We start from the raw sequence: 26,310 nt of genomic DNA, 5'->3' as shown, positions 1-26,310 counted from the left end.
CTCTATTCCTAGCAGTGAGACAAAACGTAAGAAGGATCATCACTATAGCGGTGAGGAAGAAGAAACTGCAAAACACTGCAGACGCTATATTAATGTTGCGTACTGTAGAGGAGTCCAAATTTAGTAGGTGAACAATTTTAGCAGGGCAACCATCAGTGTAAATATTGGACGAGTTTGTCTCTCGCTCAGTTACATTTTTGACAGCAATTACACATTCAAACGGTGATGGCAGTGTTGTAGTGTTGCAACAAGATACAGGAACAGAAAAATTCAAAAATAGACCTTCATAATCTTTGTATCCTCGATAGCCACAGCATTTGAATTTTGCTTGATACTTGTCCCAAATCAATTGAATAGTCACGTTGTGCATCTGTTTCTTGAATGTAAGCTTACTACTTTCTTCATAGTTAGTATATTTTTTGCAAACCAAACTGGCTCTGAGACAATGAGAATAAATCCTATAGCCAATAAAAGGACGCAAAAACAGACAAAAGCAGCTCCAGTGTGGCTCGGCTTATCTCCGAATTTGCAGCATATTGGAATAGTAAAAATCAATATCACATCTACAACTAACAAGACAGCTATATAGCGACTGTAAAAACAACTACACAACCGATACAAATCACTTCATCGTAACTTCCAGCAATCTCAAAGTACTCTGGAGTTATCTTGCTCCATAATAAAGCAGATCCTATAAACATTGGAATACCTGATAAGACGACTACTGTTAAAACAGTGAAGACACAGCATCCCCACCAGCAATATGCCACACAGGCACCAGCTGCACGGAATAATGTGTGTATATGCATGCTATATGCAATAACATGCAGCATGGGAATATTAACAATACTGTAAACTAGTGGAGACTGGAGTGGGTCTTGTAATCGTGCATGAGTACATGGTCTAACCATAGATAAAAGAGAGAGGAATTGGAGATGGAAGTGATGCACTTGACTATTTAACACATTAGTTCTACACAGAGGCCTCGAAAACTATTCGCTTTTCATCCTATTTTTGCCGGATAAATCGCTCGAAATAAGAAAGCTGTGTTTCCTCGAGACATCATCTCCTTCAGCAATTTATAACACACATATTCTGTGAGCCAGTGTATAGTCAGAGCTCATGACTGACCACACCCAGTAAAAAGAGACATGTACTGTGCTGTACTGTATCAGTATTCATTAATCATTATTCCCCTCATGCATGACAGGCTGGTCTGCTGAGTCGTATCCAGGAGACATTCAACTGCATCGTGTGTCAGGAGGTGGTCTACCAGCCCGTCACTACCACCTGCAGCCACAACATCTGTAAGGTGGTGAACCACTGACTAGAGATATCACTAGTGTAGTGTGTGGCTTCATAACATCTGATGAATGCAGCTCAAGATTGAGTTTAATAGCTACGTTTTTTTATATACGTGTATCTTGTTTCTAGAGACCGTTTATAACGCATCAATTTCTATTTTCAATTTGCATCCAATAAACTGCATGGTTTTGCTTTCAATGAGTATCTTATGCAAGTGTACACTAATTTAATGCCCTCAATTTGAATGAACATTTTTACCCAGCATCTGTGCAATGACCACCTTTCCTTGCCCCCTTCCCACTAGGTACATCACGACCATGCTGGAGGATGTGGACTATCTCACTGCGTCCCTCACTTGTCCCTCACACTTTCACACATGCACACACACACACTAGACGTGCCTGAGTCATTCCTTCAAGGTGGATGTGTACAGCTGCCCCAACTGTCGTCATGGACCTGGGCAAGGACTATGCCATGACAGTCAACTTCACAAGTTCCTACAGGCAGTACTATTTGACCTGTTCCCTGGATACAATGGAGGGAGATATAACACTACACACACTAACTGGGACCACTGAACAGTGTTATTCTAGAACTGCAATGTAGACTAGGCATGTCATATGCACACTTCCTTATCGTGACTTTTGTTAATTGCTTTCAGTTTACTGATGAATCTACTTAATAAATTAGCTATTCCTTGAGAAATTTACTAGATCTAGCTACAGCTAAGAGTTCATTGGGATGAATAATGAACTCTTGGCTATATAGCTACAGGAATAATGAGAACGTTCCCCTCAAGATGATTCTCTGTTGTCTGCTAGGAAGTGCTTTCCTAGTGTATGGTCAGCAGACTTTGAGTGAGTTGATATGCAGTGCAACTATAGCTTTTACCGTAATTATACTGCAAACTATATATATAAATATAGACTAGATAATAATTATAGTGATTATAATTGGTGTTATCTAGTATAGATTTGGTACCAGAGCATCAATTATTGTATTATTATTGGCATACAGCTCGACTGGCATCACCCAATGAGCCCAATGCCACTGACCACACTGGAGAGATCATCTCGTTCTCTGATGTTGGATCAGGAGTTGGTACTGATCCACGAGCCTGGTATTGCTACACTTACAACACTGGTAGTGTAGTGTGGCAGGGTCCTGGTATGAGTGAATTGCCCATAGATAGCGCCTACAGGGATGCAGTTGGGGATGAACTGTTCATCAGTGGTATTGAATATACTGCCGTTATTCTGCATCGTGGTCCCACACACTTCAGTCCTGATGGAGAACACTGCTGTGTGAGGATTGCTCAAGGCCCTGCACAGAGGCTGTGTGTCACCTTCAGTGAGTGCTGACTATATTGTCTATGTCCAATACTAACCTCCACCCCCCACAGCTCCCTGCCCCACACTGAGCCCCCAGTCTAATGGAAGGATATCATATGATGCAACCAACAACATGGCCACCTACACCTGTAACACTGGGTACACCATCAGTGGAGCTACTCCAATAACTTGTATGAGTGATGGTACTAGTGCTGGTACCTGGTCTCCATCACCACCTACAGCTTGTGCACGTGAGTACTGTACTGATTATATTGCCATGCACTATATATAATAGAAGTGCCAAATAAAAAATACTCTAATCAAGCGTTAAGTTCAAGAATTACTTTTTGCTGGTGTTTAGACTGAAATCAAGGTTATAATTCATCTATTATACCCTCGTGGAACAGCTACTATTACTTTACGTTGTATCGCTAAGCGCCACTCTAATAATTATAAGCGTCAAACCATTTTTTCTTGTTCTATTTGTGCGCCACTGGAAATCATAATTAATTTGTGTGGCTGCAATTAGAAGAAAGACTGTATACACTGCAAGCTGCATTCGAGCAATGCAAGCATACATTATTGCACTTCTTCTAGCTGTAATATCATTTTACTCTCAGTTGTGGATTGTGGCTCCCCACCCACCATCGGCAATGGCTCTCCTGGAACACCCACCTCCACAACCTACCAAGGGACAGTGACCTACACCTGTGACACTGGGTATGAGGTCTCCAATGGAGTCACCATTGTAACAGCTAACTGTATGGCTAGTGGGATGTGGGAGACTGTAGCAACTTGTTCAGGTATGTGAAGTTGATACTGTCACTGACAATAGCTAATTGACTGTGTTCTCACCCACTCAGCTGTGGATTGTGGCTCCCCTCTCTCTATTGGCAATGGCTCTCCTGAAACACCAACCAGCACAACTCTTGAAGGGATGGTGACCTACACCTGTAACCGTGGGTATGAAGTTTCCAATGGAGTCACCACAGCAATGGCTACCTGTATGGCTAGTGGGATGTGGGAGCCTGTACCAACTTGTTCACGTAAGTCATACAATTGTCCATGCATGTCATCAATTCATGTCTCTTGATCAAACATCTCCCCACAGCTGTTGACTGTGGTTCCCTGGACGCCCCCTCCAATGGAACAGTGAAAACATCCTCTGGAACCACCTTCATGATGACTGCTACCTACACCTGTAACACTGGATACAACATTGTTGGATCAGACACTCGAACTTGTAGGGCAGACAGAATATGGACTCCAGAGGTCCCTACCTGTGCACGTGAGTAGCATGAGCGACTGTGTACACTGTATCCACTGTGTTCATATTCCACAGCTGTTGACTGTGGTTCCCTCACTGTTCCTAATGGACAAGTCTGTACATCATCTGGAAACATCTTTGAGAGCATAGCTACCTACATCTGTGATGACGGCTACCATCTCAATAGAGTAACAATTAGAACCTGTCAAGCTAATGGAACCTGGAGCCTAACAGCACCTACCTGTGATCGTGAGTGCTTTAAACAAACGTACACTACAGTCACAAAGCTGAGTGTAGTGTACGTAAACAAGTTGGAGCTAACTTGTTTACATGCGTATGTTTTATTAGCTGTTGACTGCGGTCCCCTAAATGAAACTGCCAATGGAGCAGTGACCACATCCTCTGGAACCACCTTCATGATGACTGCTACCTACACCTGTAACACTGGATACAGCATTGTTGGTAGTGAGAGCAGAACCTGTGGAGCAAGTGGAACAAGTGGAGTGTGGTCAGGAGAAGCTCCAGTGTGCAACTGTAAGATTAACTGATAATCATAATTATTGTGCTTTGACCATTTTCTCAATCCAGTGATTCCTTTGAGCAATGGATCAATGAATGTCATTGCCAACAACTCTGTCTTATCACTGGCGGCCATTGGATCCTCTGCCCTCACCTGTCATACTGAGCTTACCACCTGCTGCAGAGGAGTGGACAACAACGGCAATGCTCTCGGGGGGTGGAGAGGACCAAATGGTGACAGCATTCCTGACTCAAACACCGATGGATTCTACATGTCGCGATGTATGAGCTCCATTAGTCTGAATCTTGCAGAGGGCTCCAGTGAAGTAGCTGGTACCTACTGTTGTCAAGTGCCCAGGGAGAGTGGGGCAACCACTACACATTGTGTCATGGTTACTGGTGAGTGTCGTTGAAATGTACAATTATGATAGTATAGCATCCATTTGCTATCATAATTATGCTTGTTGTTTTAGCCAAGTGTGTTAGTGTTGTTTTTGCTTACTTGTCAACTTCAACATACACTACTTCACACATACACACGCACAGCGAGTGCAGTGGTCAATGTTGTTGCTGTGGCTGTAGCTGGTTGGGTGGTTGCTGGAGTCTTGACCATTGCTGTGCTGGTACTGATTGTGGTTATGTTGAGGCAACGGAGATCTGGATCCAAGGACAAGAGTGATGAGAGGACAGGCAGTCAACCAACACAGTGAGTGTTAGTGTATGTGAATGGTCTGTGAATGATGTAGCTGTGTGTTGGGTTGTGTATGGTTGCAGATCGAGAGCTAGTTTGTTCATTATCAAGCTCAGTAGAGCATTAACCCTGCGCGTTGACATATAAGGGACACAATAACGTTTACCGTTATGGCATTATCATATGGGGAAGGACTGTAAATCTACCATTAGATCGACTAGAAAACATGTTTTTTGTTGCCTTCAAAGAACACAGGTTTCCAACTACTATTAAAGGACGGTATAAATTTTAGCGTTTTCTGATTTTTCTCTGATTTTGGCAGATTTGCAGCAAATTTATTAGTACAATTATTTGTCAAAGATGTAATTTATGGAAAGTAGAGTCAGAATATGGATGAAAAAGGAGCATATACTGACAAAAGTGACATTAATTTTAAGTGGCCTATATTTTATTATTCAACCACGTCTCATTAGCAGTTAAAGCAGTCCATGGCGCTCAAACAGCTCACACAAACCGACACGCACACCAATTGCTTTACCCCTGCTGTATAGCAGTAATTATGTACTCATTGTCATGTCATAATTATATTATTAACAAATTATAACGGATTCTATTTCCCTTACAGACTACCCCCAGTGGTGATGAGTCATCTCCCCTCCCATGATTACGAGGGGTTGAACAAACTACAAGAGGAGGCTGCCTATGAGGTGGTGGACCAGCCACGCCCCCCTCCTCCTGCAGACTACCAGCTCTCAGCCTGTGCAGCTTATGCATCCACTGACTTCAATTAACACAGAAAACATTTGTCAAGTAGAGACTATAACAACACAGACTGTCGGTCAATTGTATGATAGTTTAGATTTTGATGTACATGAATTAGAATATGACCGGCAAGGGGATCATAAAAAACATGTTTCTTCCTAAGGTTTTATGAGGAACTTCTATATATAGGACACACTTGTTCTCCATTGTGGCTCATACTGATGCATGGCTTGACGATGTAAAATAAAAAAAAGTTCACATTAGATTAGATAGTATCACTATATATACACGTATATCATCAGAAATAACAATCAGCGAGAAAGAAGGTAGATTATATAATTACTATAGGAACAGCCAGTTTCTGTTTGCTTTACCCAATGCAATGCCTAACACACATGCACCCAGAACACAAGCCACACCAATCAGTAACCCAGTTCCTATTACAGCTGCATCATCTTCATCCCTACCAGCCCGTCACTCTACCACATAGACCTGCAGTCACAATACTCGAACCCCAGACTAGAAGGAGCCGTGGCCACACAGAGCTGTGATGGAGGGTATAGAGTGTCTAGTAGTGCAGAGTGTACACTGAACAAGACGCTGATATGAAAACAGATGACATCACCAACCGTCTAACACAAGGCATTGAAACCCATGCAGTGTGCCTGTGGATTTAACTATTCCCTTATTTTGAATCCCTTCATTGTTTGTTTTGATGACTCCCCTAGTCATGTGACCTACCGAGCTGTGCTCACTGGAACAGAGAGTGTATCCACCATACAACTGGCTAGGCTAATGGAACAGTGGGTTGATAATGATCCAGTCGCTGTGGTGCAGAGTGCAGGCCTCAGTGTGACTAACAGTTGTCCAGTTGTCATTACTAACCTCAATAGTCCAGAGTGCCCTGAGGACATCACTAATCGGACAACCTCCTCAAGTGAAGCTGTGAATGTTGGTGCTGTAGCTGGGGGAGTGGTTGCTGGAGTTGTGGTTGTGACTATTGCAGTAGTTATAGTGGGTATGGAGACAGCGGAGGTCTGGGTCAAAGGACATTGACAACAAAACTAGCATCTAATTGCAAACAACAGAATGAGTGCATTGTGTTGAAATAACTGATAGTGGCTACACAGTTTTGTGTATTTGTAATGCACACATGTTTTACATGCCAGATTTAATTTAGTGGATTTCGTTCTATTTCCTGCAGCCTACCCCCAGTGGTGATGAGTCATCTCCCCTCCCATGATTACAAAGAGTTGAGCAAACTACAAGAGGAGGCTGCCTATGAGGTGGTGGACCAGCCACGCCCCCCTCCTCTTGCAGACTACCAGCTCTCAGCCTGTGCAACTTATGCACTCACTGACTTGAACACAGAGAACAAGTAGACACTATAACGACACAAACTGTTTGTCAATTGTATGAAATTCAATCTGTATAACGTAGTAGTTTACATTGATTTTGTATGTACATGAATTATTATTATTCATAACTCATGAAGAATTATAAATAACAGGTATAAGGATCATCTGTGCATCCATATGTTTGGCATTCATGTTGTTTTCGTAACGTTTTATGGGGAACCTCTATATAGGGCACTTATTCTCTATTGGGATTTTAGTGGCTTATGGCTGGACAAAACTAGCATCCAAACAATGTACATGTACGATAAAAAATTCTATTACATGTATGTGATAAAAAAAATTGCATTTGTGGGATAGTACGCAGTCTATGCCCCATGCATGTCTCCACTCAAGAGACGGTATCCGAAACTCCTCCATCCCCGAGTCCCCCACCCTCCCTTATCCCCGCCCACTCCCAGTCGGAGGGTACCCCCGACACTACAACAAGAGAAGCAGTTCTTGTCCGCTTAGATTTGCCCCCTCCAAAACCGACCCCCGTGGGCACCTTCCCTCACAAAATCCCCAAGCTGCCTCCTGCTAGACCAGAGAGAGATAACAGACCACCCCCCTCACCCGTGGGGCCCATGCATCAAAGACACAACTCAGTACCGGTGCATAAGGCATAGGATTAGTACACGATCGATAGTATCATGATTTGACTACTTACTAGAATTGTACATTAAAATTAATTGTAGAAAGCTTGTGATTGTGTATGGGTGTAATTTTTGCGAGATGTGTTTGTTATTTTGCAGCTGTCCCCTGACAATGCTCACTATTTGAGAAAAAAGACCTGGTATTGTGAGCCTATTAGTGATGTGCATTTAACTATTTGTTATTGTTCTCTGCTCTCTTATAGAGTCAAGGCTTGCTGAGATGTTGAAGACCAAAAAGAATGGTACCTTTCTTTGTCGACCTGCTGCTAAGCAAAAGTTGATGTCCGCACAAGGAGAGCTACATACTCACAGCATTGACATTGTGTAAGTTATAAAGCTTTAGCTTACCGATACTCCAGAACCACTTTGTACTTCATGTCTCACAATGCTCACACTGACCTCTCTCTAAAGAGACCACCTAGTTAGTACCTCTAGCTGTAAAGATTGTACATATATCATTATTATTATTGTGTTTATAGTCTCTGTACATGTCTCACTGTGTGCGTATTATACTCCTCATGCTACAGGTGTGATGGCCTCAAGCACTAGCTTGAAGGTGGTCACTCTCAACGATAAGTTTGGTTTTTCTGTGCCATGCACTTCAAATTCCCTGGAGGAGCTGATCCTTCGCTACAAGGAGCACTCTTTAGAGCAGCATAACCATGGACTCACTACCACCCTAAAATATCCTATAAATTCTCCTTAGCTCTCTTACTAGCTCACAATTTGTTGGTAGAAATAAATATAGCTTCTATGAAATGGTATCGCTATGCTATTATTTTATGCTATTATGTTTTATGTTTTCATAGCAGTCCGTTTTTTTTAAAGGATAGGAGTTTCAGTTGTTAGTTTTTGATTTCCTGTAGTTGAGTTCTTGTTGTATGTTGAAACATTTTTTGCATTAAATTTTTGTAATTCTGTAATTCTATACATTTGAGTTTGCATGCTATAGCTTTCAGTATTATATTATACATATATAAGTAGCAAATAGCTAGCCTAGAGATGCAACCATTATTTAATATGCTCTATTAGCTCTTATAGCTACAGGCATAAAGAATGTTTCCTTCAAAATTATTTCTCAGCTGGCTACTGGGAAATGTGTCCCTAATTAATTGCATGGGTTTCTGCAGACTTTGAGTGAGTTCATCACACAATAATTATAATTATTTGCATGCATGTAGATTAGAATAGGAAAAGGATTTATATCTCCTGCATGATGATACATTGTTCTCAGTGGCTTGTCCAGACTTCACCATCCCAGCCAATGGAAGAGTGGTGTACAGTCACACCACCATCCCCAGAGCTGAGGGCTCCACAGCTACCTACTTCTGTGCCATTGGCTACCAGATAACTGGAATGATGATGAGGACCTGTACTGTCACTGGATGGAGTACTGGATATAATCCTGTCTGTACTGGTGAGGGGTGTGTGTAAAGTGCTGTTGAACTGATGTCAAGTGTGTGTACCCGGACCCATATATATACGCAGCTATCTGTCCTGACCTCCCTGCACTGGTCAATGGAGGGATCAGTTACAATCCAACCACCACCCCCAGACTGCAGGGAACCATGGCTATACACTTCTGTACTGTCGTTGGGTATCAACTGTCCTCATCCACTATCACTAGGACCTGTCAGTCAACCAGAATGTGGAGTGGATCATCCCTCATTTGTAACCGTAAGTCTGAGATATCAGTATTTTGAGAAACTTATCGTATTATAGCTGTCTCCTGTGGCTCCCCTCCCACTATTACCAATGGGATGATGATCAGCTCTACTGGTACAAAATTCGGAGAGATGGCCACTTACACCTGCAATATTGGGTACCAAAGGTCAGGATCAGCCACGATAAGTTGTCAGGCTAGTGGGAGCTGGAGTGCAGCACCAGTGTTAGCCTCGATCCCAGGCCGATCCGTCTCTAATTGAACGCTAGGTCGCCTACTCGGCCTGGTATTGATTGTATCTGGGCGTGTATCTGGGCATGTGCTGTGGTTGCTGTGGTTGCTCAGGTATTCGCTAAAAAAGAGCGAATACCTGAGCAAGGTGGAGTGAATAGAACACTAATAGTGTATGTAAGCATACTTACTCCGTAAAATCACCGTTAAATCACCAAGAACTCTGTGTGATAGGTCTATTCTTTGCAAGTTTAGTTTGTCATAGATATAGGCTTAGCTAGCTAGAGTGTGAGGAGCTGTCTTGTGCGAAGGAAGAAGGAGCATCACTCTTGTGAAAGAACAGACCTAGGTTCTCAAGTTTCTGCTATCAGTGGCTACCTTTGATTGACTACACAATTTAATACAAGCGCTTGATTAGACCATTGATTGCCAGATACACTTGGTAGAGTCTATCCTCAGACTCTGGCCATCGATCTCTTGTATACTATGCTCAGGGTGTCCACAAGTGGCTGGGCCTGGGATGTATTGTCAAGGTATTGTCAAGGTGAGCGATATAAATCCATAATACCCTTTCATCATTGGAAATTGTACACTATAGCCTATAGCCCAATCCTTGGTATCTGGATCAAGATATGACATTACGGCACTGGCACTGGTGTTGTGTTAGCCTCCTTCACCGGCCTTCAAGGAAGTGCGGCCTGGGATCGTGGCTAGTTTGTGTGGACCATCACTGTGAGTTACAAAATGTATAGTGGAATGGTGAATTTAAGTTCATACTAATTTATATACAGGAGCAAAATGGAACCTTCCCCTCCAACCCCCGTCGTACTCCTCCTAGCTGATGGGTGTGAACTCATTGAAAGAGGATGCCCCAGTGCCACTCGTGTCCTTCCCAAGGGTCCGATCTTATAGAACTACCTGCACTAAAACTACTGACGTGGAATGGCTCTTTCAACACTTGTGGTTGCTATCCTGACCAGTGACGTCAGGATTCTACTGTCTCTTGATGCACTGTGAACACACAATCTTTGTTATGCCACCTGAAGGCTTAGCAGGCATATCCAACGCAGTATTTATTCAGTCTTCCTGGAAGCTCTTGTTTGAGATCTTCGCTTCTAAACATCTGCATTTATTATGGACGCAGTACTGCTGTGCACAGTATTAATTTCTAGTGTCATTATATCGCTGTATTTTTAGCCAACTGTGATAAACTGAAGATTTTACAGTACACATAGCTGATACTTACCAGTTTCCGGTCACGCCCAGATACAATCAATACCAGGCCAAGGAGGCGACCTAGCGTTCAATTAGAGACGGATCGGCCTGGGATCGAGGCTACACCAGTGTGTACAGGTAAGACACAACACTGAAGGTATTGTATCAGGCTATTTCTCACAGCCATCTGTTCTGACCTCCCTGCACTGGCCAATGGAATCATCGTGTACAATCCAACCTCCACCCCCAGACTGCAGGGAACCACGGCTACACACTTCTGTACTGTCACTGGGTACCAACTGTCCTCATCCACTACTACTACTAGGATATGTCAGTCTAACAGAGCACGGAGTTGATCACCCATCGCTTGTGAACGTAATGTTTCAATATGGCCGACAATATAACTCATGTTTTGTTGTTTATGTGTTGTTGATTGTGGTCCCCTCACTAACCCCTCCAATGGAGCAGTGGACATATCCTCTGGAACCACCTTCATGATGACTGTTACCTACACCTGTAACACTGGATACACTCCAAGTAGTACTGACAGTAGAATGTGTGGAGCAACTGCTGAGTGGTCAGGAGAAGCTCCATTGTGCAACTGTAAGACTAGTTAACACCCATACACATACATGTGCTTTTACCTTCCGTTTTTTCAGTTATTCCTTTGAGCAGTAAATCAATGGATAATATTGCCAACAACTCTGGCTTATCACTGGCAGCCATTGGAGAGGGTTCCTCTGCCCTCACCTGTCATACTGAACTATCCACCTGCTGCAGATGGGTAGACAACAATGGCAGCACTGTTCTTGGAGGGTGGAGAGGACCAAATGGTGTCAGCATTCCTGATTCAAACACAAACGGATTCTATGTGTCAAGAGGTGTGAGCTCCATTAGTCTGAACCTGGCAGAGGGATCCAGTGAAGTAGCTGGTACCTACTGTTGTCAAGTGCCCAGGGAGAGTGGGGCAACCACTACACATTGTGTCGTGGTTACTGGTGAGTGGGGTTGAAATGTGCTTCTGTTATGAGAAGAATAATTATAGTATAGCATCCATTTGCTATCTATAACCATGCATGTTGTTTTAGCTTCATATCGAATGTGTGTTAGTGTTGTTTTTGCTTACTTGTCAACTTCAACCTACACTACTACTTCACACATACACACACACACACGCACACACACACACACACACACACACACACACACACACACACACACACACACACACACACACACACACACACACACACACACACACACACACACACACACACACACACACACACACACACACACACACACACACACACACACACACACACACACACACAGCGAGTGCAGGTGTAGTGGTCAATATTGTTGCTGTGGCTTCAGCTGGTTGGGTGGTTGCTGGAGTCTTGGCCATTGCTGTGCTAGTACTGATCGTAATAGTGCTGGTTATGTGGAGGCAACGGAGGTCTGGATCCAAGGACATAAGCGATGAGAGGACAGGCAGCCAACCAACACAGTGAGTGTTAGTACATGTGCATGGTAGCTGTATGTGTATGGTTGTAGATCAAGAGCTGGGGTTCATTATCAAACTCATTATCAAGCTCAGTAGCTGTGCGTTGACATAAGGGACACAATAACTATAACTTTTAGCATAACGACATTATCATAATTATTATGAGGAATGAATGATATTAGATCGATTAGAAAACATACTTTCAAAAAGTAAATTTTGATAAAATCCTCGTTTTACTATTAGAGCAGACATAATTTGCCCAAATTCGCTAAAATTAGTCCCGTTTATAATAGTAACATATTAAGGTACCAGTAGCCTATACATGTATTTCTTTTTCAACCACGTCTCATTAGCAGTTAAATCAGTCCTCCATGGAAGTGTCTAACAGCTCATTTTTGTGTCCACACACATACATGAACACACAAACGACACACACACCAATCACTCTACCCCTGCTGCACAGCAGTATTTATATGTGCATTATTGTCATGTCATAATTATAACGGATTCTATTCTATTTCTTACAGACTACCCCCAGTGGTGATGAGTCATCTCCCCTCCCATGATTACGAGGAGTTGAACAAACTACAGGAAGAGGCTGCCTATGAGGTGGTGGACCAGCCACGCCCCCCTCCTCTTGCTGACTACCAGCTCTCAGCCTGTGCAGCTTATGCACCCACTGACTTCAATACAGAGAATAAGTAGACACTATAACAACACAGACTGTTTGTCAATTGTATGAATCTGTAGTTTACATTGATTCTTTTTGTACATGAATTTTATTATTCATAACTCGTAAAGAATGATATGACAGGTAGTCCGTATAAGGATCATTAAAAAAGCATGCGCATGCATATAATTATGCACTTGTCAATCTAATGCCCTACCCCCCCCCCATACCGGGGATAGGTGGGGATTAGACCAATCACCTGATCTAATACCCCTACCTTTGAGCATGTTATTTGGTCTAATCCCCTGGTAGCCCCTAGTACAGCATGGGGGTGATGTGGGGATTAGACCTGTATCACACTATAGCTATTTCTTCGTGGTTTCTAGCGAGAAGATAAACAGATTATTTGAAGTATCAGAATTACTATATAAATATTGACAGCTATACTCCTATAGCTAGTGAAGTCAAGAAGGCAGAGATTGCTCAGGTGTAAATTTTGCTCCACTGTATTCAGCATGTGTTGGAAGGAAGAGTGTGGCAGACATCATGTGATCTTTAATTGACCTTTGACCCAATGCATGCATCAGGTGATCTGTCTAATTCCCCTAGGTAGGGGAGCAACTTCAAGTCTAATCCCCAACTAATCCCCACTTATCCCCGGTAGGGGGGAGGTGGGGCATTACTTTGACAAGCGCATTTTATACTGTATAGCATTCATGTTGTTTTCGTAACCTTTTATGGGGAACCTCTATAAGACACACTTGTTCTCCATTGGGATTTTAGTGGCTTATGCTTGGACGATGTACATGTACAATAAAAAAATTCGTGTTGGTCTATTATGTGATCAAAAAAATTGGATTTATGGGATAGTACGCAGTCTATGCCCATGCATGTCTCCCCTCAAGAGACGGTATCTGAAACTCCTCCATCCCCGGAGTCCCCCACCCTCCCTATATCCCCGCCCACTCCCAGTCGGAGGGTACCCCCGACACTACAACAAGAGAAACAGTTCTTGTCCCCTCAAATCTCACCCCCTCCAAAACCACCCCCCCCCCCGTGGCACCTTCCCTCACAAAATCCCCAAGCTGCCTCCTCGTGCTAGACCGGAGAGAGATGACAGACCACCCCCCTCACCCGTGGGGCCCATGCATCAAAGACACAACTCAGTACCGGTGCATAAGTCATAGGATTAGTACACGATCGATAGTACCATGATTGTACATTAAATTAATTGTAGAAAGCATGTGATTGTGTATGGGTGTAATTTTTGAGAGATGTGTTTGTTATTTTGCAGCTGTCCCCCGACAATCCTCACTTGAGAAAGGAGACCTGGTATTGTGAAGTGGACAGGTGAGCTTATTAAATATATGTGTGATGTGCATTTAACTTTGTTATTGTTCTGCTCTCTTATATAGAGTCAAGGCTGGTGAGATGTTGAAGACCAAAAAGAATGGTACCTTTCTTTGTTGACCTGCTGCCAAGCAACGGTTGATGTCACAAGGAGAGCTGCATACTCACAGCATTGACATTGTGTAAGTTTAAAGCTTTAGCTTACCGATACTCCAGAACCACTTTGTACTTCATGTCCCTACAATGCTCACACTATTGACCTTCCTAAAGAGACCACCTCTGTAAAGATTGTGCATGTTGACAATAATTATATAGTCTCTGTACATGTCTCACTGTGTGCGTATTATACTCCTCACACTACAGGTATGATGGCCTCAAGCACTTGAAGGTGGTCACTCTCAATGATAAATTTGGTTTCTCTGTGCCATGCACTTCAAATTCCCTGGAGGAGCTGATCCTTCGCTACAAGGAGCACTCTTTAGAGCAGCATAACCATGGACTCACTACCACCCTAAAATATCCTATAAATTCTCCTTAGCTCTCTTACTAGCTCACAATTTTTTGGTAGAAATAAATATATATAGCTTCTATGAAATGGTATCGCTATGCTATTATTTTATGCTATTATGTTTTATGTTTTCGTAGCAGTCCGTTTTTTTAGAGGATAGGAGTTTCATTTGATAGTTTTAATTTCCTGTAGTTGAGTTCTTGTTGTATGTTGAAACATTTTTGCATTAAATTTTTGTAATTTTGTGTTTATTAATGAAGCGGTTTTTCATGCGGTAAAGATCGTTAACAACACATGTGCTATTTTACGAGTTTGCATTGCAATTAGCCTCGATTCCAGGCCGCACTGAAGATGGGCCTTGTGAAGGGGAGGCTATAGCTTTCAGTGAATATATGCAGATATATTTTGCATGTGCTTATAAATAGCAAATAGCCAGCTTATAGAGTTGCAGAAGAGCTACTAAATAGAGCATAATTAGCTATATATGATTATTGCAACATCTTTATGCCTGTAGCTTAAAAGACTTTTATAGCTATAAAAATTATACAGGTATAACTTGAAGATGTTTCCTTCAAAGTAGCAGCCAGCAAGTACGTCTGTCAGTCACTTGAGTTTCTGCAGACTTTCAGTGAGTTCATACAATCTTTTACAGAATATTTTTTATGTAGAAGACGTTTATATCCTCGATCTGCATGATGATACATTGTTCTCAGTTACAGTGGCTTGTCCAGACCTCACCATCTCAGCCAATGGAGGAGTGGTGTACAGTGACACCACCATCCCCAGAGCTGAGGGGTCTATGGCTACCTATATCAGTGGCGTAGGAAGGAATTTCTCAATGGGGGCTCTATATAGTGTTTTGAATGGGGAAAAGTGTGCCTATCTACGGAGTGCAGCTTGATTCTACCTAATAACCTGGAGAGATGGGGGGCTCCAGCCCCTGGAGCCCCTCCTTCCTACGCCACTGTATATACACCAGTCAACTGGACTGATAGTGAGGACTTGTGCTGCTTCTGGATGGAGCGCTGAAGATTCCTGTCTGCACTGGTGAGGGGTGCATGACTTTGTGTGTAAAGTGTTGTTGAACTGATGTCAAGTGAGTACCCCCACAGTTATCTGTCCTGACTGAGCTCACCCTCATCAATGGTAGTCTCGAATTCCAGCCTATACAAAGTTGGGGAGGGCGTGGCTAGACTACATCAATGGAGCGATCAGCTACAATCCAGTTACCACCCCTATACTGCAGGGAGCCGTAGCTACACACAGCTGTATTGTCACTGGGTACCAATTGTTCTCATCCATTACCATGGACTATAGGACCTGTCAGTCTGACAGACATGGAGTGGAGAGGACATCACTTGTAAACGTAACAATAATCATGACTGACAATCTTATTCCTCTCATGTATATGTTCCTTTCAGTTGTTAATTGTGGCTCATTGAATATTCCTAACAATGGAGGAATCATGACAACAGAAGGGACTACCTACCAAAGCACTGCTATACCTACAGCTGTAACCCTGGCTACACACTGAGTAGAGATCAGACCAGGATTTGTCAGGCTAGTGGAGACTGGAGTGGGTCTTGTAATCGTGAGTACATGGTTTAACCATAGATAAAAGAGAGAGGGATTGGAGACGGAAGTGGTGCACTGGACCATTTAACATTAGTTCTACACAGAGGCCTCGAAAACTATCTGCTTTTCGTCCTATTTTTGCCGGGTAACTCGCTTGAAATAAGAAAGCTGTGTTTCCTTGAGACATAATCTCCTTCAGCAATTTATAACACGCCCAGTCTGTGAGCCAGTGTATAGTCAGAGCTAATGACTGACCACACACAGTAAAAAGAGACATGTACTGTGCTGTACTGTATCAGTATTCATTATTCCCCTTATGCATGACAGGCTGGTCTGCTGAGTCGTATCCAGGAGACATTCAACTGCATCGTGTGTCAGGAGGTGGTCTACCACCCCGTCACTACCACCTGCAGCCACAACATCTGTAAGGTGGGGAACCAGATATCACTAGTGTAGTATGTGGCTTCATAACAATAGCTATATTTTTATATACGTGTATCTTGTTTTTAGAGACCGTTTATAACACATCAATTTCATTTTGCATCCAATAAACTGCATGGTTTTGCTTTCAATGAATGTCTTATGCAAGTATACACTATCCCACTGCGTCCCTCACTTGTCCCCCTCACACACATGCACACACACATGCACACACACGCACGCACGCACACACACACACACACACACACACACACACACACACACACACACACACACACACACACACACTACTATCTATTTAATGCCTGTTGCTAATTCTAAGAACCAAAAATTTGAGGTTAATGTTTGTTTTGTGCTAGAACCCACATTGCCCCAACCCCACTATCAACTACATGTACCACAAAACCTGGCCCAGACAATACAGTGTTGTACTTTATACCTATAATTATAAGCCCCCCTCAGAAGTTTTCTTTTAAAAGCCAACTTGAAATATCACAGCAACCAATCAAGTCCAAGTTAGAAGATAAGGCCACTCCAAGTGATACTCTGGTTTCTGGTCCACCGCCCGCATCAGATTTTATTCTTGGATTTCTATCTCATTATTGGATTTCTATCCCATTATTTCTACTACGCATGCGCATAATGGTCCATGCGGTACAAAAATAGTGTGATAATGATATTCATTTGCAAAATAATGAGATTCATAAGGTGAAACTGATAATGACATAATGAGAAAAGCCGCCCGCCCGCATGCAATTAGAAAAACTTCAGGACCAGAAACCAGAGTGTCACTTGGAGTGGCCTAAGTCTTATAATTCATGTCAGCTTGATTTACAGCTTTGGCCCCAATGTGAATAGATGTACAATAACTATTGAGTGTTATATAGCACTGTAGTTGTGTATAATATGTGACTGAATGCAACAGATGAATGGGGAGAGTTGGTGCACCGTTAAAGACTCTTTAACCCATCATTTTCGGCTCTCCGGGCTGAGCATCTGTTTGCTTTTCTGTTTCTGTCTGTTCTCTGCCTTGTGGTGTTTGCCTAAAGTTCTGTTAACCTACCTTAATTGTGCATACTTAAGCACAGATTCCAAATTTAGTAGATCAGCATGGCCACCCCCAGTAACATAATGTGGATATGAACATTTACATTAATTTTAGATAGCTAATTATGACATAATCTATACTATACTTCTAACCATTGGTGTGTTTAATAATTTAAAGAAACGAAGGTGTTGGCAGCATTTTTCTTAGCCTCTAAAGAAAGACACAGAAAGTAAAATCCTTATCAATTACTACATTTACATAATTACCCAAACCCCCCTCCCCCTGACCTCCCCTGAGAGTATTAAAAACCAATTAAAAAACACAATTCAAGTAAAAAGACTAGATTACAAGAACTGAAGGTAAACTACATAGTAAATTACATATTATTATAATTATGCCTCGGTGCGCATGCGCAAGCGAGGTATATACGGTAGTGTGTTTGTGTGTCTGTGTGTGTGTGTGTGTGTGTGTGTGTAGACCGCTACAGCTGCTCAAGGATGAATCAAGTGCAAGTAAGAGTTTCTATAGGCTTCTAGTCATGTTTACTTGGATTTTAATTCGTGGATTTGCAAAATAATGCTTCGTTCTCGAGTTATGCCTAGTTTTGCTTACTTGGAATGCCATTGCAGCCTTTTCAGAAGAGCACGTAGCCAAACTTGTTTACCGAGTGTTACTACTCTACTTAGTAGTTAGCTCTGTACTAGAACGCTAGCTATTGGTAGCTGCAAGAGTGAGGATGAGAGCTGCAAGGCTCTGCTGATGGCAGCCATTAATTTTAGAATTGAACTTTTGGCATCGATCGTTTTTAACAACAATCATGGTCGATCATTACCCATTCTTTGAGTTTGCATGCAGCAAAATAATTATTGCAAAAATGTTCATCAGCTATTAGTAGCTTTATGTTATGTAGCTTTGGCATCTCCACGAGGCATCAGCACCTGCGGTGCTTTCATTATTAGAAGCATGAATACAAATAATTATAACTTATAGTAGTTATTCCTGCAGCCATTCATGTCTCATAAGCAATTTAATATGTAAGTGCATTATGGAAATAAGAGAGGTGGCACCCTCTTCTCTGGTCAGATAAGGCAGTTCCTCACAATTTTTTTTGTTGTTTCAACCCCTCCAACACACACACACACACACACACACACACACACACACGTGTGTGAGGCGTTCCTTCAAGGTGGATGTGTACAGCTGTGCTCCAACTGTCGGCATGATCTGGGCAAGTCCCTACAGGCAGTACTATTGGACCTGTTCCCTGGATACAATGGAGGGAGATCACACTACACACACTAACTGGGACCAGAGGAGGTGGGACGTGTGTCATCAGTCACATGGCAATGGAATGTGTGGTATACAATGTTTACGTTAGGCTCTTGACCGTTAAGAGCCTAAGATCAGACCTTTAACCTTTCCTTACATTTCAGTGTAGCTATGGTGCCTGTGGTAGATCTACTGTTGTGCTTTCTAGCAAGCTCACATCACCTTCTAGTAATCTCAAATATTGTAAACTGTGATGGAAGATGGCAACCAACCTGAAGTAACCACCCTAGACTGCTCTCCGTAGTAGCTTTATATCTACAGTAAAAACCACTAGGTTTGATAGTGAATTTCAAGCTATTGAGCCGGGATCCCACTGGGATTGCTAATCCACAAGTTAGTACTATCCTTTCGCTACATGATAGCTAGATCTTGAGAAAATTACCGTGGGATTGCTGCTGTTTTGATTGCTTGAAGATCTTTACTTTCATGCACAAATCCTTGTCTGTGGTTAAACCTGGATTGTTAATTATTGAAGCGCACGTGATGCGTGTCCTACCTCCTCTGAACTGGGACCACTGAATTAGACTGGCGGCGACAGCCCCTCGCGTGCGTAGCGCGAGGGACTGGCAAACTGCCTATCAGTCACTCGTCTCAGGTGCAATGAGCATTGCAACCTATCAGATTGCTCAACGTCATATTAGCCCTGTAATTGTAACCGCACTTAGGCCACACCAAATTGATCTTATGTTTCACGGACTTTTAATCTCCAAAAACAGACCAGGGTGGCAGGCAAAAAAAGAAAAAATTTGATGAATATCATTATAAAACCACAAACAGAGTCATAACACACCACAAAAAGTCACTTTAGCAAAACATTAAAACATTTTGCTAGATCACATGGCTATTCTGACCTCTGACCTGACCACTAATTGGTTATTTTTTTGGACATTCTGCAAAAATATGACCTGGAAAATCCGTGAAACATAAGATTAATTTGGTGTGGCCTTACACTTCAGGGGATTCAGTACATTCCATAGTAGCTAAATCTCATAGCAAAATTTAACCACATTATCTATAATGATATTCATGTTTGGTAGTGTCATATGATCTATACACCTCCGCTGAGACGAGTGACTTATAGGCTACGCGCTCAGCTGCCAGTCTACCACTGAATACTGTTATTCTAGAACTGCAATGTAGACTAGATCTAGGCATGTCATGTGCACACTTCCTTATCATGACTTTTGTTAATTGCTTTCAGTATAGATCTAATACATGTACTATATCTACTGATGAATCTACTTAGCTAGAGAAATTTACTAGCTATACAGCAAGAGTTCATTAGGATGAATAATGAACTCTTGGCTACAAGAATAAAGAGAATGTTCCCCTCAAGATTATTGCTCTGCTGTCTGCTGGGAAGTGTTTCTCTTGTGTATGGACAGACTTTGAGTGAGTTGATATGCAGTGCAACTATAGCTTTTACCGTAATACTGCAAACTATATAGACATAGTCTATATAAATCTTGTGCTAGTCTACTGGTGTTATCTAGATCTACTATAGTATATAGATTTGGTACCAGGGCATCAATTAGTGTATATTATTGGCATACAGTTCGACTGGCAGCACCCAATGAGCCCCCTGGTACTGACCACACTGGAAAGATCATCTCGTTCTCTGATGTTGGATCAGGACTTGGTACTGATCCACAAGCCTGGTATTGCTACACCAACCCTGGTGGTACAGCGTGGCAAGGTCCTGGTGGGAGTACATTGGACATAGCTTACAGAGATGCAGTTGGGGATGAACTGTTCATCAGTGGTGTTAGTAACGTTGGCGTTGTTCTGCATCGTGGTCCCACACACTACAGTCCTGATGGAGAACACTGCTGTGTGAGGCTTGCCACCAATGAGAGGAGATGTGTCACCTTCAGTGAGTGCTGACAATATTATTGTCTATATGTCCAATACTAACCCCCCCACCCCCCCACAGCTCCCTGCCCCACACTGAGTCCCCTCTCTAATGGAATGATCTCATACAATGCAACCACCAACATGGCCACCTACACCTGTGACACTGCTGGTTACGCACCAACCATCACCATGGCCAGTGGATCAGTTCTGCAGATAACTTGTATGAGTGATGGTACTAGTGCTGGTACCTGGTCTCCATCACCACCTACAGCTTGTGCACGTGAGTACTGTACCATCTTTTGATTGTACCACCGTGCACCATAATAGAAGCGTCAAATACACAAAAACTCTAATCAAGCGTTAAGTTCTGGAATTACTTTTTGCTGGCGTTTAGGTAATTAGAAAAGAAACACTGAAATCGAGGCTATTATTATACATACAATTAATCTATTATAGCCCTGTGGAACAGCTACTATTACCTTACGTTGTATCGCTAAGCACCACTCTAATAACTATAAGTGGCAAACTATTTTTTCTTTCTATTTGTGCGCCACTGGAAATCATAAGTGTGGCTGCAATTAGAAGAAAGACTGTATAGTACTGCAAGCTGCATTCGAGCAATGCAAGCATACATTATTGCACTTCTTCTAGCTGTAATAATTATCATTTTACTCTCAGTTGTGGATTGTGGCTCCCCACCTCCCCCTGGCAACAATGCATCTCCTGTTGGAACACTCACCAGAACAACCTACCAAGGGACAGTGACCTACACCTGTGACAGTGGGTACGAGGTCTCCACTGGAGTCACCATAGTAACGGCTACTTGTATGGCTAATGGGATGTGGGAGACTGTAACAAATTGTTCACGTATGTGAAGTTGATACTGTCACTAATTATAATACTGCATTGACTGTTCTCACCCACTCAGCTGTGAATTGTGGTCCCCCACCCTCCATTGGCAATGGATCTCCTGAAACACCAACCAGCACAACTCTTGGAGGGATGGTGACCTACACTTGCGTCAGTGGGTATGAGGTCTCCACCACAGCAATGGCTACCTGTATGGCTAGTGGGATGTGGGAGACTGTACCAACTTGTTCCCGTAAGTCGTACAATTGTCCATGTCATCAATTTCATGTCTCCCCACAGCTGTTGACTGTGGTTCCCTGGACGCCCTCTCCAATGGAGCAGTGGACACATCCTCTGGAACCACCTTCATGATGACTGCTACCTACACCTGTAACACTGGATACAACATTGTTGGAGAGGCCACTCGAACTTGTAGGGCTGATACAATATGGACTCCAGAGGCCCCCACCTGTGCACGTGAGTAGTATATGAATAGCAGTGTGCACTGTATCCACTGTGTTCATAATCACAGCTGTTGACTGTGGTCCCCTCACTGTTCCTAACGGGCAAGTTAGTACATCCTCTGGAACCACCTTCATGAACACTGCCACCTACACATGTGATCATGGCTACAATCTCATTGGAGTATCAGATAGAACCTGTCAAGCTAATGGAGCCTGGAGCCTAACAGCACCTACCTGTGATCGTGAGTGCTTTAAACAAGCGTACACTACAGTCACAGAGCTGAGTGTAGTGTACGTAAACAAGTTAGCTCTAACTTGTTTACACGTATGTTTTATTAGCTGTTGACTGTGGTCCCCTAAATAACATTGCCAATGGACTGGTCAGTACATCCTCTGGAACCACCTTCATGATGACTGCTATCTACACCTGTATCACTGGATACAACATTGTTGGTAGTGAGAGCAGAACCTGTGGAGCAAGTGGAGCAAGTGGAGTGTGGTCAGGAGAACCTCCAGTGTGCAACTGTATAAGATTAACTGATAATCATAATTATTGTGCTTTGACCATTTTCTCTCAATCCAGTGATTCCTTTGAGCAGTGGATCAATGAATGTCATTGCCAACAACTCTGTCTTATCACTGGCGGCCATTGGATCCTCTGCCCTCACCTGTCACACTGAGCTCACCACCTGCTGCAGAAGAGTGGACAACAACGGCAATGCTCTCGGGGAGTGGAGAGGACCAAATGGTGACAGCATTCCTGACTCAAACACCGACGGATTCTATGTGTCACGAGATATGAGCTCCATTAGTCTGAATCTTGCTGAGGGATCCAGTGAAGTAGCTGGTACCTACTGTTGTCAAGTGCCCAGGGAGAGTGGGGCAACCACTACACATTGTGTCATGGTGACTGGTGAGTGGGGTTGAAAACTGTGCTTCATGAGATGAATAATCGCAGCTTATAATTTATAGTATCTTGCATTTGCTATCTTTAAACAATGCTATTATTGTTTTAGCTTCATATCGAAAGTGTTGTTTTTGCTTAAAACCAAATACTAGTTGTCAACTTCAACCCACACACACACACAGTCAGTGCAGGTGTAGTGGTCAATATTGTTGCTGTGGCTGCAGCTGGTTGGGTGGTTGCTGGAGTCTTGACCATTGCTGTGCTAGTACTGATTGTGGTTATGTTGAGGCAACGGAGGTCTGGATCCAAGGACATGAGTGATGTGAAGACAAGCAGCCAACCAACAGAGTGAGTGTTAGTGTGCATGTGCATTCATGGTCTGTGAATTGAGTTAGCTGTATACAGGGGCGGATCCAACCAAACATTATAGAGGGGCTATAAAACAAAAGCGCGCGCAAAATGTTTGACCACGCCCCCTTAATTGAAATTGACATCATAGTAAACGTGCACAAAGTATACTTACAAATCTACTGTCTACTACAGCTAGGTGCCTTGTCATGTACACATAATGGTATGTGCAGGGGCGTAGCCAGACTTTTGAGACAGGGGTTTCCTTAGAAACATCAGCGGCGCGCTAGCGCCGCGAAATTTTTGACCACGCCCACTTCCGGTGCCACACCCTCTTGATTGGGGCACACCTACTGCTCATTGACTTTTTTTACATGTTTGTGAGAAGCTAGCTAGTAGCTATAGACATACTAAAAGGCAGGTGTTAATTAATTGTGTATTGCTAGTATAGCTGAGCACAATTAAATGTCATTTACCTGAGAGGTTTCATGTGGCTGAGATTGTTCTAAACTTATACTTCCTGAATAAAGTTGTGCTTAGAGCTGAGTCTGAGAATACTGGGATTGATACTAGAACTTAAGTCTTGGTCTTCTTTATTTGAGGTAGCTAGCTAGCTGAGACTAGCTGAGACAAAGCCAAAGTGAAACGCTTCATGGTGCCATCTCTAGCTCTGATGATTGATTTGCAGCCACGTGCATGAAAAGATGGGCAGGGCTGCTTGATTTCAATTATAGGAGAGCCCTGCCCAATTTTCAGCAGCTCCTGGGGGGGTTTCTGGGCAACCAGGAAACAATGGTAGCTACGCCCCTGATGTGTGGAATGAACATTTTACTACTTAGTGTGTCCTGGACTTGTACTTAAGTCAGCAGATACACATTGCTCATTTAGCCACAAGCATAGGTTGAGCTAGTTTTTGTGAGTGTTTGGGGGGTTGCAACCCACCCCCTAGATCCAGGCCTGGTATATATATATGGCTATAGAGCTGGGTGTTCATTATCAAGCTCAGTTAACCCTAGCTGTGCGTTGACATAAGGGACACGATATCTTTTATCGTAATGATAATTATTATATGGGGAATGATTGTAAATCTACCATTAGATCAACTATTTTTTGTTGCCTTCGAAGAACACAGGTTTCGCGTTTTCTGATTTTTCTCTGATTTTGGCGGATTTGCAGCAAATTTATTAGCACAATATTAATTTGTCAAAGATGTAATTTATAGTCAGATATAGATGAAAAAGGAGCATATAGCTACTCACAAAAGTAACACTTATAAGTACCTATATTTTATTTTTCAACCACGTCTCAGTAGCATGCAGTTAAAGCAGTCCATGACGCTCAAGCAGGTCATTTTTGTGTCCACACACACACACACATACACACACACACACACACACACACACACACACAAAACGACACACACACACACCAATTGCTTTTCATGTCATAAATTCAAACTATATATATAACGGATTCCATTCTATTTCCCTTACAGACTACCCCCAGTGGTAATGAGTCATCTCCCTTCCCATGATTACGAGGAGTTAAGCAAACTTCAGGAGGAGGCTGCCTATGAGGTGGTGGACCAGCCACACCCCCCTCCTCCTACAGACTACCAGCTCTCAGCCTGTGCAGCTTATGCACCCACTGACTTCAACACAGAGAACAAGTAGACACAAAGCAACACAGATTGTTTGTCAATTGTATTTTACATTGTATACTTTTAGATATTTTATGCACATGAATAGAATTAAAGCACCACGGGTGCTGATGGCATCAGTGATGCCTCGGTAGATGTGTCAAACCTATACATATCATAAGCTACTAACTATGCTAAATATATATCATGATGGACATTTTTGCACCAATGCATGCAAGGCTGCAGAACACAGGGGAAACTCAAAGAGTGGGAAATGATTGACTATGATTGTTGTTAAAAAGGATTGTGTTATTCAATTCAATACTAACGATCTTTGCCCATAATTATCTCAACACACAAAACAACAATTAGCCATTTCCTGTTACCACACAGGAAATAATTATGATAAAAGTAGAAAGAGGTAGATATTGAGCAAGCTATCTGCATACTAACATCTGCATGGTGATGATGAAGTACTCTTGCATGCATCTCCTCATGGTGCTAGCCACCATTCAAGCTCTCTATGGGACAGTGCTCATGCAAGGTGAGACTATAGCAGCAGGTATTCCCAGATATTGATAGTCATTCTGATGCATATGCAGCTATTGGGATGGTCAATACTAATTACTGTTCACTGCACATTATAATGCACAATTCTACAGGTGATTGCAGATTCCGCTACATAAATGAGCCTGGACCCACTACCACACAGAGCTGCAACATTATCGGGGCTGGAGTTAATATAACCTGTTACGTTGAAGGAGATTCATTTCTGGATATTCAGTGG

At 42.7% G+C, this 26,310-nt stretch overlaps 2 protein-coding genes and 1 long non-coding RNA gene across 4 annotated transcripts in view; all 3 read left to right on the top strand.

The window, feature by feature from the left end:
* The window catches only part of LOC135335040 (uncharacterized), a 34,404-nt gene extending 17,321 nt beyond the window's left edge, over positions 1 to 17,083 (top strand). Inside the window, exons 2-4 of the long non-coding RNA XR_010394426.1 lie at positions 16,182 to 16,435; positions 16,491 to 16,789; positions 16,972 to 17,083. This is a non-coding gene — a long non-coding RNA (uncharacterized LOC135335040). The remainder of the gene's footprint in view (positions 1 to 16,181; positions 16,436 to 16,490; positions 16,790 to 16,971) is intronic.
* On the top strand, positions 1,986 to 13,338 carry LOC135335031 (sushi, von Willebrand factor type A, EGF and pentraxin domain-containing protein 1-like). Of its 2 annotated transcripts, none has more exons than XM_064530425.1 (11): positions 1,986 to 2,162; positions 2,323 to 2,655; positions 2,708 to 2,887; positions 3,257 to 3,439; positions 3,500 to 3,682; positions 3,748 to 3,924; positions 3,979 to 4,152; positions 4,252 to 4,437; positions 4,492 to 4,821; positions 12,370 to 12,544; positions 13,069 to 13,338. In XM_064530425.1, exons 1-11 carry the CDS (start codon positions 2,054 to 2,056, stop codon positions 13,244 to 13,246), a joined length of 2,208 nt encoding a protein of 735 aa, XP_064386495.1. In that variant the 5' UTR covers positions 1,986 to 2,053; the 3' UTR covers positions 13,247 to 13,338. The 2 variants fall into 2 exon arrangements, with proteins under 2 accessions (XP_064386495.1, XP_064386496.1); XM_064530426.1 differs by lacking the exons at positions 12,370 to 12,544; positions 13,069 to 13,338 and adding exons at positions 4,969 to 5,128; positions 5,739 to 6,116.
* A 1,475-nt stretch (positions 17,084 to 18,558) lies between the features above and the next one.
* On the top strand, positions 18,559 to 25,679 carry LOC135335032 (sushi, von Willebrand factor type A, EGF and pentraxin domain-containing protein 1-like). Its single transcript, XM_064530427.1, has 11 exons — positions 18,559 to 20,854; positions 21,018 to 21,335; positions 21,396 to 21,596; positions 21,995 to 22,183; positions 22,245 to 22,418; positions 22,466 to 22,642; positions 22,698 to 22,871; positions 22,969 to 23,154; positions 23,213 to 23,542; positions 23,719 to 23,884; positions 25,380 to 25,679. Exons 1-11 carry the CDS (start codon positions 20,749 to 20,751, stop codon positions 25,555 to 25,557), a joined length of 2,199 nt encoding a protein of 732 aa, XP_064386497.1. The 5' UTR covers positions 18,559 to 20,748; the 3' UTR covers positions 25,558 to 25,679.
* The last annotated feature ends 631 nt before the right edge of the window (positions 25,680 to 26,310 follow it).

This window comes from Halichondria panicea, chromosome 4 (genome assembly GCF_963675165.1).
Source record: "Halichondria panicea chromosome 4, odHalPani1.1, whole genome shotgun sequence".
Taxonomy (NCBI): domain Eukaryota; kingdom Metazoa; phylum Porifera; class Demospongiae; order Suberitida; family Halichondriidae; genus Halichondria; species Halichondria panicea.
This window is presented reverse-complemented; position numbering and strand designations above follow the sequence as displayed.